Source organism: Balaenoptera borealis (genome assembly GCF_965194805.1).
Source record: "Balaenoptera borealis genome assembly, chromosome: 13".
Taxonomy (NCBI): Eukaryota; Metazoa; Chordata; class Mammalia; order Artiodactyla; family Balaenopteridae; genus Balaenoptera; species Balaenoptera borealis.
In genome coordinates this window covers 65,291,616-65,304,669 of record NC_138870.1, presented here as the reverse complement: position 1 = coordinate 65,304,669, position 13,054 = coordinate 65,291,616, and the positions used below count along the sequence as shown (strand labels likewise).

The 13,054-nt window shown below is 37.9% G+C and overlaps 1 protein-coding gene across 8 annotated transcripts in view; it reads right to left on the bottom strand.

Annotated features, from left to right (window-relative positions):
• The window catches only part of NAV3 (neuron navigator 3), a 1,129,181-nt gene that overhangs the window by 576,119 nt on the left and 540,008 nt on the right, over positions 1 to 13,054 (bottom strand). For all 8 annotated transcript variants that reach the window (XM_082351536.1, XM_082351537.1, XM_082351530.1 and 5 more), the window contains one exon: positions 10,071 to 10,477. In XM_082351536.1, coding sequence (XP_082207662.1) covers positions 10,071 to 10,142 — 72 coding nt within the window. In that variant the 5' untranslated portion in view covers positions 10,143 to 10,477. The remainder of the gene's footprint in view (positions 1 to 10,070; positions 10,478 to 13,054) is intronic.

Below are 13,054 nucleotides of genomic sequence, written 5' to 3'. Positions count from 1 at the left end.
TTGCATTAATGCTTGGAACTGACATTTCCAGACTCAAATTGGAGCACAATAATCGTGCCCCTCTATGAAACATACAAATGATCAAATATATAAAATTTATCTCTAAGTCAAGGAAAACTCCATACATATGGGATGGAGTCCTAAATCTGATTTTTAAGTCCCTTGTTGAAAACTGTGTGTTTCCCATACATATCATGTAACAAATACTGCTTAGAATCCCAGGAGAATGGAAAAAACTACCTAGTGCCGCTAAAAAGACTAATAACAGCAGTCTCCCTTAACTCCTCTAAAATCCTCTAAGCTCTCTTGATCCCCAAGTTACACTGAAGAGAAGGATCAAACTTGGGGAAGTAAGGCAGAAAAATTATAAATATGCCACTAGACTGTAAATACACTGAAAACAAGCATTACATCTCATAAACATATCCCCCCATGTTGTTTTGTATGTATTTTCAAACATACAGAAAAGTTGAAATAATTTTACAGTGAACACCTGTATACCTACCACTAGACTCTACAATTAACATTTTACTACGTTTGCTTTATCACATATCTTTGTGATATACAATTTTTATGTTCTCAATCTCACTTTGGAAATGAGAGGGATAAATCCTGAGTTAGTTGATGTATTGAGAATTTTCCCTATGTTCAATGTTCTTTTACTCTTTGAAATTGAAATAAAATCCATACTAATGTTTAGAATTTAGAAGGTAAATTTTTATTTAAAATGTACCATGAATTAAGGGTAACTTTGTACTTGTCACCATGCCATGGCCAGAAAGTATTTTGGTTTAATAATTCGTCATCCTAAGGGAAATAAAGCCTTTGAACTCACAGACTTTCTTCTGACCGGCTCTAGGGTTGAGCTCTAGTCACATATGTCTGACCCTGATCCATATTTTAGAATGAAATATCCTGAGCACCAACTATTCTCTCTCTCTCTTCAGGAAACAGGCAAACTGAGCCCTGGCCTCAGATGAACTACTAATACCAAGTCTAATAGAAATCAGGAAAGAACACTGGGACCCACAGGGTAATTCTACCCTAGGGCTGGTGTGGAGAACTGAAGACTGATTGATAAGCTCCACTTCCACCTCTTCGTGTGTGTGTGTGTGTGTGTGTGTGTGTGTGTGTGTGTGTGTGTGTGTGTATGTGTGCGTGCGTGCGCGCGCGCACACGCGTTTTGTTCCCATTCCCAAATAAAGAAGCCCTTCACCTTTTGGGGACTCTGGCGTTAAGAGTGTCTAAACTGTTTGTTAAATGCAGATGGAAGAGAGAAGTCTAAGACGGGCTGCCGTGATGGCAGCTAACCCGGAAGTCATTCGACATCAGCTCTTCCAAGGCTTCAGAGGAAGTCAAACGATGAGAGGGTAGTAACATTCCTGCCCTTCGGCTCACATTCTGCCTCTGTCCCCAGAGGAGGGACCATGTTCAACTCCTTAGTTCACCCCCAACAGCCACCAGTTATTGAGAGTTTCTGCGTGGGAGGCACTGTTCCAGATGCTTTGTATGTGATTATTTTCACTACTCCCATTTTAAGAAATAACACAAGAGAGAAAACTAGGAGAAGACAGGAGCTGAGTAATTTGACAACGTGCCAAAGCCAAGAATCAAACTCAGGCAGTCATTCTAGATCCTTTGCTCCTAACTATTCCTTACACTACTTTTTACTAGACCTTACCAAAGACGTTGCTAGCCTACTGGTCAAGTCATGAGTGAAATAGTGGGCCATGTTTTATTACTGGGCAGTGTTTTTTTCTGCTCAAGGTACGGTCAGGAGCCTCAACATTCTTCCTGTTGTACTGCTCATTTGTGGGAAGCTCACCTAACAGGGTCCTCCTCTTCGGGAAGTCTCTCTCTGTCCATCGTCATCCACACAACTAACTTGGTTAGTATATTCAGGTCTTCTCAGTGGAGCAGTGATTCTAGCTTTGCAGGACTAGAAAACCCAGATTTGGCTTCTGGACCTAAGGTACCATATCTTCTCAGAGATGATCTACTTTTACGACAGTTTAGAAGCATTTATATATATATACACTCTTTTTATAATGCTATTCCTTTGTTCCCATTTACCACTGTTTTGTGTATATTTAGCTTCCTCAGCAGGGAAACTCAGAGGTAGAGAGGAGTGAATAGGAAGACTTCACATAAAATCTCACCTCAAATCCCAAGCATCAGATTCAATGAATGATTCCTAATTGTGTTTGGTTTGCTTTTTAGTAAATCGGGTAATAGCAGGAGATGGGAAAAGGTGCTAGCAGCTTCCTCAGCAACTGCTTGGGACAATTTCAGCTGCAGAGACCATCAACAATGGGGTGACAGTGGGAGGAGGCAGCAGCTGTCCTGTGAATGGGTCCCCTGTCAACTGAGGGTGTGTAAGTCAGGGCCAGCCATACTGTGCAAGTGTTGATGCTATCATCTATCTGGGTGTGCACTGGGGACGTCCAAGAGTACAATGGGAATGAATAAAAAGGATAAAAGAATTCTGGAAAAATTTAAATTCCAAGCAGCTGTGTTAACACAGAGCCAAACGCTAGCCCAGAACTCTCGATATAGAATGTCTTAGTTTAGGTTTCCACAGAGCAGACCAGAAACAATGATTCAAATGCAAGGAGTTGATTTGGCTGACGATTCCAGGAAATATGGGAGGGAAGTCAGGACGGGAGATTAGAACCAGAAGACAGAGAATAAAGGGCATCTTATGACAACAGTAGGTCCTTAATCCCACTGAGGACCTCTCAGACACGGTCTCTAGGGCAGTGCTTCTCAAATACTGCTGTGCATCAGAATCACCTGCAGGTCTTGTTACAAATGCACGTTCTGATTCCGCAGGTTTAGCGTGGGGTCTGAGACTGCATTCCTTACATGCTCCCAGATGAGAAAGCTGCTGCGGCTACCCCTCAGAACACTTCGAAGAGGAAAGATGTTGATTTCTTGCTTATTTCTCATTCGATTTTTCCAAATTTGCATATATAATTAACAATTTCTTATGTCCACTGCTTTCACCACCTATTAGTAAATCTGCTTTGTTTCGGGTAACTCTTATCCCAGGCATTGCATCCTCACTGAGTATCAGCAGTCTTGGAAACATTTCGTCAGTCTTCATGGAAGGAAAACACAAAAAGTTCTGTCCACCTGGCCCCAGTGCTATTAAATCAGGTGGCCCTACTCATGAGCAGGGAGCGTGCTATCCACAGACACGAATCAAGCAGCTCAGCCCACTCCCAACCCCTCTGACTCTTCTCTGCTAACACATTTGTTGTTGCTCCCCACTCCATTCTAGTGCCAGCTTGTATTCTGATTTTGTGATAAGCCTCAAATCTATGGTCTTTGGAAATGAGGAATATATCTGTTTTCCTGATTTTGATACTCAGCCCTCTTTAATGGTATGTATTCATGCATTCACAGGTTCTTACCCACGTGGCTACCTCAGGGTAATAAGCTTTCTGGAATCTCAGTCCTCATGTTTATACTCATCTGGAACCTCAAGAGAGGCAAATGGACATGGTTGAACTATTGTTTTAAAATTATTGTGCTATGTTCAAATGTATATGTTTCTACAGTCAAATGGAGAACAGTCCCAGCCCCTTTAGAAACAGAATCTTAAAGAGAAACTAACAATGATATGATTGGCCATTCAAGGCAGGGCAGCAAATATTATAAAATTTGCTTTTAAAAGTTATGTATTTATATATAATAGGTATAAATATATGTTTAAAATATAATGATATATGTATAAAAAGGTGAGAACAAATCAGTGCATTAGCGTAGTACAAGTTTTCTACATTGTATGTGTACATATTTTTTCAATATATTTTAGAAAAAGATTAGTCTCAGTCATTCCGTCATGAAATAATAAAAGCTTGAATAACTCATGTGCTAATATCAAGACAGAGGAAGGTATTTATGAAAAAACAGGAATTAAAATTTACTAAACCTTATATGTTTGTATTAATACTGAGATCATAATTTATGACAACTAATAACCATAATAACACTTTATATATAATTCTGCCTTCAAAATGTTCAAAACATATATAACTCAAGTATCATGTATTTCAGACTTGTCTATTTTGTCTCTTTATTTATATGCAGATTATGTGGTCATTATATCTGTTGATGTTTTAAATCCACCAATCAGGAAAAAGAACATGGTCTAGTTTACAACAAATGAGAAGAACCATGAAGCATGGTTCAATACAATGTTTACTTTTATCTATTTCCAGCTCTTTCTGTTATCCCAAGTCTGTTTACACTGAAAATATATGTAGTCAGAAGCAAAAAGGCCAGTGGCCATACAAACTTTCAGAAGTCTATTTGAGGAACACGAATGATATAATAGAGGAAGTTTTAAAGGAGGTTCTATCCAAGTTCAGATTTGAAAGAGAAGCTTCTAGAATCACTTCTGAGCAGAAAAAGAGCTCACCTTATCTAATTCATCCTTAGAGAACTCCAGGTCAAGTGGCTTAGAGACGGCTGTTTATAGCATCCTTTTTATAAAAGACGAAGGGGCAGAGGAAGAAATTACGGGCAGTCTTAATCGGCATCACAATGTGCCACAATGCCAGTACTAGTTTCTTAGTGAACCTGATATTCATATTTGTGCCCATACCTGTATTCCAGATTTATATAATAACAGTGCAAAATGGCTGCTCAATGTACAGTTGTCCCTTGAATACACAAAAGTTAGGGGCATTGATCCCCTCGCAGTCAAAAATCCACCTATAATTTTCCACTCGCCCTCTGTACCTGAGGTTCTGAGTCTGAGGTTTCAACCAACCATGGACCGTGTACTGTAGTACATATTCACTGAAAAAAATCTGCATGTAAGCAGACCCACACAGTTCAAACCAGGTGTTAATAAAGGGTCAACTATATTTCAAAAATTAAGAGTTTGAATAATCGGTAACGAGATGACTAGTCAATTTCGTTGAAACCCCCAGACAATCCATTCCTATTAGCGCTCATGCTTCAGGACTGGAGGATTAATAAACGATGTGGTTTTGCTTCAGAAACCTCATCCTCCCTCATGGTCCTTTTAACATATATTGTACACACTAACAAAAAAGAAGTCAGGCAGATTTATAAAGATAAAGCACCGTGTAATGAGTCCAACCTTCAAGAATATCAAAGAATGAAGGGCTGAATCTATCCTAAGCCTCTCTTCCATAGCAATTTATCTTTGTATTTTATCTTAAGAAGACAGATCTTTCATCAGTCTCCAACATAATTTCAAGTAGTCCTCAACACCTGTGAGAATAATCCCAATACACTTCTTAATTCTTATACGATGTTGTTTTACCATCACTGCAAGAAAATGCAACAAATGTAGTCTAAATTAAAAGAATCAGCACACTAAAAGAAAATAAAAATAAATATTAGGCTAGCTTTAAATTGATAAAGTAGTTTTACTCTATAAAGCAGTGGCAACCATAAGTGGGTAAGATTTTTCAGTAAAATTATTAGAGTAGCCCAACACAGTCATATACAGATACACACACCTGGATCATACTTCTGCATGATGTCAACAGAAAAAAAAAAAAAAAAGAACAAAACTAGTCTATGCGGATAGACAGTGATGAAGCACTCACTGTCACTTACAGATGATGCTTTCTCTAACTCCCCACTTAAACTTGATTTTAAGTCCACAACATCACAGGGGCTGCCCTTAAAATAATAGGCTTGCTCCATCAGTATTCCCTTTTCTATTAATAAACACAATCATTGCTCTCATTTTCCATGATTTTCCACATCTTAAACACTCTTATTCACTACACCCGGAGTATGTCACTTCTGAAATCAGCGTCATCTCTTAGAAAGAAAGACATGATGTGTTGGAATTTATCTTGAGTTTTTTTGCATGGCAGTGTGAAAATAATGCTAACACGTAAAAGACATGATTTTAGGAAGTGACAAACTGAGATGGCAACCATCTTGGACATTTCCATAAAAGTAAGTACCTCCGCATATATGCAATAATACTGCTCATCCCTTTCTGGTTTAGAGAATAGAGGAACAAAATAATTCCAACAGGTCACTCTATATTTATTGTATGTCACTGCCATAATTTCAAAATGTGTATCCTGCTACCCTTTTCAGCAGTACCTAGTAAATCGTTGACTATGACAAATTGTTTGGTTTAATATACAAAATATCCATGGAGCAATAAAGCAGTGTCCCAGGGCTGTCTGGACAGCAAACTGCTGCAATTAGACTGACAGTGAAATCTACTGAGCTGTGCTTTTCAGTTCAAGGTCACAAGTAATTATACAGAAGTGACATTTGTACCTTAGGGCTTTCACTGTTCCAGGAGCTTTTGCAGAAATAATTCCACAAAGCAATACAATTAGTGGAAAGCAATATACTAACTTCGCTGGCATCAATGAGCAAACAAGGGTCAAAAGGTAAAGTTTCCAAAAATAAACACCTCATTATGGTCATTCAGGAGCTTTTCGATGCCATCATAATTCTCCCATCTGGGACATTCCAGAAGCTGAATGCCAAGAGGAGGATTATGGGCCAATACTAACTGAAAGGTCTACTGATAAAAATCACAGGAATCAAAAAGACAACTGAATTCCACCTACTCCTGCACTAATCCAAGTTGATTTGAAATTCTTAGAAGTATTCTCAATTCCTATAAGAGCCACATTTCTGGTTTATCCATAATGAAGAGCACTTCAATATAGGATCTGTGGAGATGATAGCTTTTTAACTTTCAAGTATGTTTTCCTATGTTCAGACTTAGTGAGGTGATGAGGCATTACTTAAAAGAAGTCCAAGAGAATTCACACACAATTTTGAACCCTTTAATTTTGAATAATAATGTGTGTATGTATCTTTTGGTATGTATACTCTTGAGGAACTGATCATTAATGTTTACAGGACCGAATATCTTAAAGAGGTAAAAGCAGTTTTTATCTTTGTAAGAAGGTACTTTCTTAATAAATCAGAAAGGACCAAGCATGTGCGTGGTATATAGCAAGTACTCCACAAATGATCTCTTCCCTGCCATTTACCTACTCATTACAGTAAAACACACATTCACAAACTCTCATGCTCAGCATCCTAAAAGTTTCTACTTAGAAGCAGAGCAAAATAAGTACAAATCCACATATTTTAAATTAAGAACAAAAGCTAGTGAACTATTTATATACTGAACAAGAAATCGGTTGTGCAGAGCACAAAATAGGAGCCTATACTCAAGCCAGTTAAACACAGCTTGCTTTGAATGTCTACCATACATATGTCAAACTGTGAAAAGGACACATTTTTCAGTAATACCAGAAAAATGTTTCACCTCTGTATTTTCAAGTTGTGAGTTAGAATTGATGCATTTTATTTCACTGATGTAAAACACTGTGCCTGTTAAATTAATTCATCACAGAGGACTACAAACACTTAAAGTAATTACATGAATGATCTTATAATCTCTACTGGCAATTGTGTGGTGTCAGGATTGTGCCCAAAGCTTAGTCTATAAAGATTTATGATGCTACATTTCATTTTTCTCCTTAATACAAACTCACAAATCTGTCATTAGACTAGGTATTCCTGCTGACACTTAACAAATTGAAATCTTAAGGATTGATCAACTGATCAATCAACATCTGAGTTTCTGACTTATTCACTGCAAATGCCTACACCAATTGGGTGGCCAGGAGATCATTAGAACCCCATTTTCCACCTTGATACTGCTCAATGAAAATGTTCATTCCTCCCCCATCTCCCTACCAACTAGAAGGTAAAGCTACAGGGAAATAGGGATCCTCTTGTACCACAACACCAAGCTGCTTTTAAATATTTTTTCCACAGAATCATGGATCCTCATCGTTTGTCTAAACTTTTATATTCTTTATGTGCTAAACAGTCCTTCGTGAATTGGCCTGGGTGGCTAAGCATCATTACAGACCATTATTTAAAGTTCCATTCAAGAAATTTTCCAAATGACTTTTAAAATTCATTCCATTCCATTTCATTCCATTCTTTAGCTTGCAATCCATTCTGTGTTTGCAAAAATATCTCTTATTTGGGAAGTGAAAGGATAGCACTTGTAGAGGTACTTTGCTTTCTTGCCAGAAAAGCAGGGCTTCTATCAAAAATCAGAACTCTGTAGTATTAATTGCTTACCTAACCCACTTCCCTCTTGTCAACTGAAAAATAATGAACAACCTAAAAGTTGAGAATTCTGTTTTATTCGGGCGGACGAAACTGAAGACTTTTTTGCAACAAAGACCAGGCAGTCAAAACGTCAAAAGGTTACTGTTAATTAAAGAAAACCAGATACCTCAAGTTAAGGAATTTAGTGCTTTTCTATGTATGGGAAGATGCAAGAGTCAGGGCTCACTGAAATCATTCCTTTGATATGCACCTCAGCTATCTGGGGCCAGCATCCTATGCTTTCTCAACCTGAGTCTCCTCAGGGTGCATCTTCAGGGGTAGTTGCAGTGGCTGATGGTGGGCATCCTGTTTCTATCCTGAGTTCCCTCAGGGCTCACTGTTGGGGCAGCTACAATGTGATGGCTTGATGGCTGCAACATCCGTTTTTAATGATATGGCAGGCAATATTTTTCATTCACGCTCTTCACTAGCCTAATACAGTACGCAAATTACCATCAGTGTGAAGGACATTTTAAAAATGTGAATAGAGAAAAAGGATTAAAGGCTCCTCAGTAGTTAAGAAATTGAAGGGCATGCTTTAGACGGAAACTTAGCTTGCCAACTCTTTCGGATTAACACCCTTAGTGCTAACAACAGCAAAAAGAAAATGCCGACCGTTTAAAACACCAACAGCATTCTTGGTAACACACTTATTTGTGCAGAAATTTATACCCACAATGAACTGAAAACTGACCAGGCATCTTAGATTTTATAGTACTTAGTGTTTTCTGAGATTTACTTATACTGAAGGTAAATTCAATGAAGGAACCAAACTGGCACAAATAATCCATCCATTTCTGCCTGGATTGATGCAAAGGGATCCGATCCGTGTAGCCCCCAATCCAGTGGCACTGGTCATAAGATCAGAACAAATTAATAAGCTGTTGACTCTTTATGGCCTCTTCTAAATTTCTTACCTCTAAAACTGTGAAAGAGCTAGGTGTCTTCTGGGAGTACAAAGTGAGTAGTAAATAATTTCTGAGACAGATGTAAAAACAAACCTTAATCATGCCCCTGAGACCCAGTTCTAGCTAAAAATCTTCTTTCTATTATCTCACTATTCCTTGCTTTCGTGCCTTAGCCAGTGGGTCCCCACACGCATCTCCTGTACTAATGGATTCAATGAAAGGCACCACAAAAGAGAATATATTTCATTATGAGCAGGCTTTCTCTGCTGGGCACCATCTCTGACCCTTCTGATAAGTGCTCTCACAACAGTGCAACAGTTTAGCAGGTAAGAGTTTCTAAAAAGGTAGAAAAATGAGGTTGAAATGTGACCCTCAGTATTCAATTCCCAGCTTCCTACTCAGAAGCTCTCTAAGACCATTTAAAAATATATATTAGCACAGTCCTTTCTTGATATTTTCCATTAGTTCCTTAGACATCACACATGAAGAGGCAAACCAAAGCTCACAGTTGCCTCACAACTCTCTTTCTAGGCTAGCTGGAAAAATGAGAAGCTGATGTGCACCAAGGACATGAAATCAGAGAATTTCAAATGCCAACTATGCCTCCTAATAACAGCAAGGCAGGTGTTCTCTTTTAGGAGAGCTCTACCTTGCTCCATTACTCCAGAGATGCCCCAGGACATCCTGGATCTCAGATCATCCTGGATCTCAGAAAACTGTTCACATGAGGTCAGGCCAGCATGTCACTAGAATCAAGTCAAGGGTGAGCAAACACAGCAGAATCCTTTACAAACCCACTGGATGGATGAATTCAGAAGACTTTAGAAACAAAACCACTAACTGATAATGAAATCCAGACCCATAGCAACACTTGGCTACAGGATTAATTTCCATGAAATACTATGTTATTTTATCTCTCAAAGCACATTCATTTTCAATTTATAAAATTCTATGTAAGCAAAAACAAAAATGACCAAGCAAAAGGAAATGTATTTGTATTACCTTCTTCTGATCTTCTAGCTTGTGACTCACTGGATTCTTTCCATGTCTGTTCATCTCTGAAGATAAATCCATCACATTAGGTTCTTACCCTTCACAATGGAATCTCTTCAGAAAAGCAGCAAACTAATCCAAGATGCAATCACCAGGAAAACACTGGAATGCCACATTTCCCATCACGCACCGTGTCTGAACTTCATCAACTCCAAGGAATGATTAAAAAATCCATTGATTGAATGGAAAACATGAATTGTGTAATTTACTCCTGGGACTTTCCAAATCAGCATATGGTTTTAAATGCGGACTTCTCAAAAGCAAAATATTCATCCAGGAATTTTAACTCCAACTGCTATCTTTTTCTTTCTTCACAGTTTTCCATTTTAATAAATAATTACACAGTTCCTGTAAACCTGTGATAAGAAAAAATAAGCACACAGTTAATTCTCCCCCACCACTTATAGTACAATTAATGAAAACTTCGTATCTGAAATGTCCAATTTAGAAAAAGATTGTAGGCATGGATTATATTTCACATAAAAGTAATAGCAAGTGAAAGGCATTATTCTTTAACCCTATGGTCTTTAAGATACCAATTATAATACCAGAACCAAAAGAGATTAAAACCAGGGATTCATAGCACATCAAAGCAAAAAATCAACAGGGAATACACATACATTCACCAAACATGTATATGCTCCATGGTCCCCCTCATTAATTTCAGCATTCATAGAACTACAGAATTCAGAAAAGAGCCCAATATAACTAGACACTATGCTAGACTGACACTTTTCATAAACAACTTTATTTAAACTTTAAAATGAATCTATAAAATGGTTCTTATTACTCTATTTTAAGATGAGGAGATTGAGAGGGTAAGTAAATTTTGTAAGTCTAGTCAAAAAAGTGTAACAGGACTAGAATTTGAATTCAGATACCTTTGGCTCCAAAACACATTCTTTGTCCTAGACATAGCTGTGTCAATTCATATTACGTATTTTATTGTCCACAAGGATACCATAAATGAGTTTATTAAGTGCCTTGCTAGATTACGAATGCACAGGGCACTCTCCTTATAATCCAGTGGTTTCCAAACCCAGCCAGAAAACTGAATCTACTGGTAATAATCTTAATCACATAGATTCCCGGGGTCCACGCAACCCTGCTAATTCAGAAGCTACACGGCAGTGCCTGCAAATCTGTTCTGGGTTTTGTTGTTGTTTTTCCATCTCTTCTAAACAATTCTGATGCAAGAAAACCACGGAAGAGTTGAAACCTCCCGCTAATACAGGGCTCTTCCCAAACTTGTCTGCATTTTGGAATCATCTGGGAAGCTTCAAAAGCTACTGACTCTTATGTCTCATCCCCAGAGACTGTGATTTAATTAGTCTGAGATATGGCCTGAGTCTTGGAACCACTGATCTAATATATATATATATATATATATATATATATATATATATATATATATACATCCCCTTTACGTAACTGACCAATCACTGCATGAATACATCAAACAAGAGGAAACTTGGTGTCTCAGAAGGCAGCTCTTTCCATACTGGAGCAGTTCCAGTCTTTAAATTGTTCTTCCTAATTTGGAGATGAAGTCTGCCTTCCTGAATGTGTCTGTACATTTGCAATTATTTACATCCTTGTAGTCCTCAATGTACACAAAATCTTTTAAACTTCCCTTTTCATCTGACAGTCCTTCAAGTATCACCTTAGTGGGTTAACCATCCCTAGTGCCTTCAACAATTCCTCACTACCCTGGTTATTACTTAAACGGCTTTACTTGTGACATGATCCATAAAATGTGCTATCCAGAAATGAGCACAAGGGTCGAGCATGGCACGCTCTCTTTAAGAACTCATCTCCAGGTACCACAAAACATGCCAGGCCAAGCATACGACAAATGATAAAGTAGACAGATAACGCTTGAAGATCAGCTCCTGAACTGTTTCCTGACTAGTCATTCTTTTGCCAAGCCTTGCTCCTTCTACAACTCCTCTGCTCTGCTGCTTAGGTATTTTTACTACATACTATGTAGTACATAGTTTGTGTACTATGTGAATGTTACCAGCAAAGGAAACTGCACGGGCAAAGGCTTGGACATAGGAGAAAACACAGTCCATCCAAGGAATTCAAAGAAATTCAATGAGAAGCCACTGCAAATGTTTAAGAAAGAATGTAACATAAAATAATTTTTTATTTTAAAAGTTTGTCTTAACTAAAATATGGAAAATAGATGGGAGAGAACAAAACCTGTGGCAAGAGAAACCTTCTAGGGATTGTTAGAACCATCAAAGAGACAACAGCATTCTGAACTAGTGTAGGAGCTGACCGGTGGGAAAGAATGACAAAACTGAGTGACATAGTACATAAAAGGAGGAGTTGACGGAATTGGTAATTGATTGGACATGTGTGTGGTTTAAGGGTGCATGAGCATAGGGACAATGATATCATTACCTAAGATAGCAAATCCCACAAGAGAAGCACTTTAGACATGGGGAAGATAAAAGAATTTGTAAAGCAAACAAAAGATGCTTACTAAAATCCAGAAAATTCCAAGCCAATCTCACTGATGGACATAGAAGTAACTGTCTTAAAGGAATACTAGCAAACTGAATCCAGTAAAATATAAAATGAATCATACATCAATTCCAGGATGGTATCACCCCAGGAATAAAAGACTGGTTTAAGATTTGAAAATCAATCAGTGTAATTCACCACATTAACAAAACAAGGAAGAACAATGATATGTTCATCTCTATTGGTGCAGAAATATAATCTGACAAATTAAACATTGATTCATGATCCAAGCAAAAACCTCTTGGCAAATGAGGACTGGAAAGAGACTTTCATAATCGTCCTTTATCTGATAAAGTATATTCATAAAATATCTATAGCAAACACATACTTATGGGTGAAAAGTTAAAGATTTTCCATTTGCTCAGGAATAACACATAAATACCTGCTAACATGATGTCTAT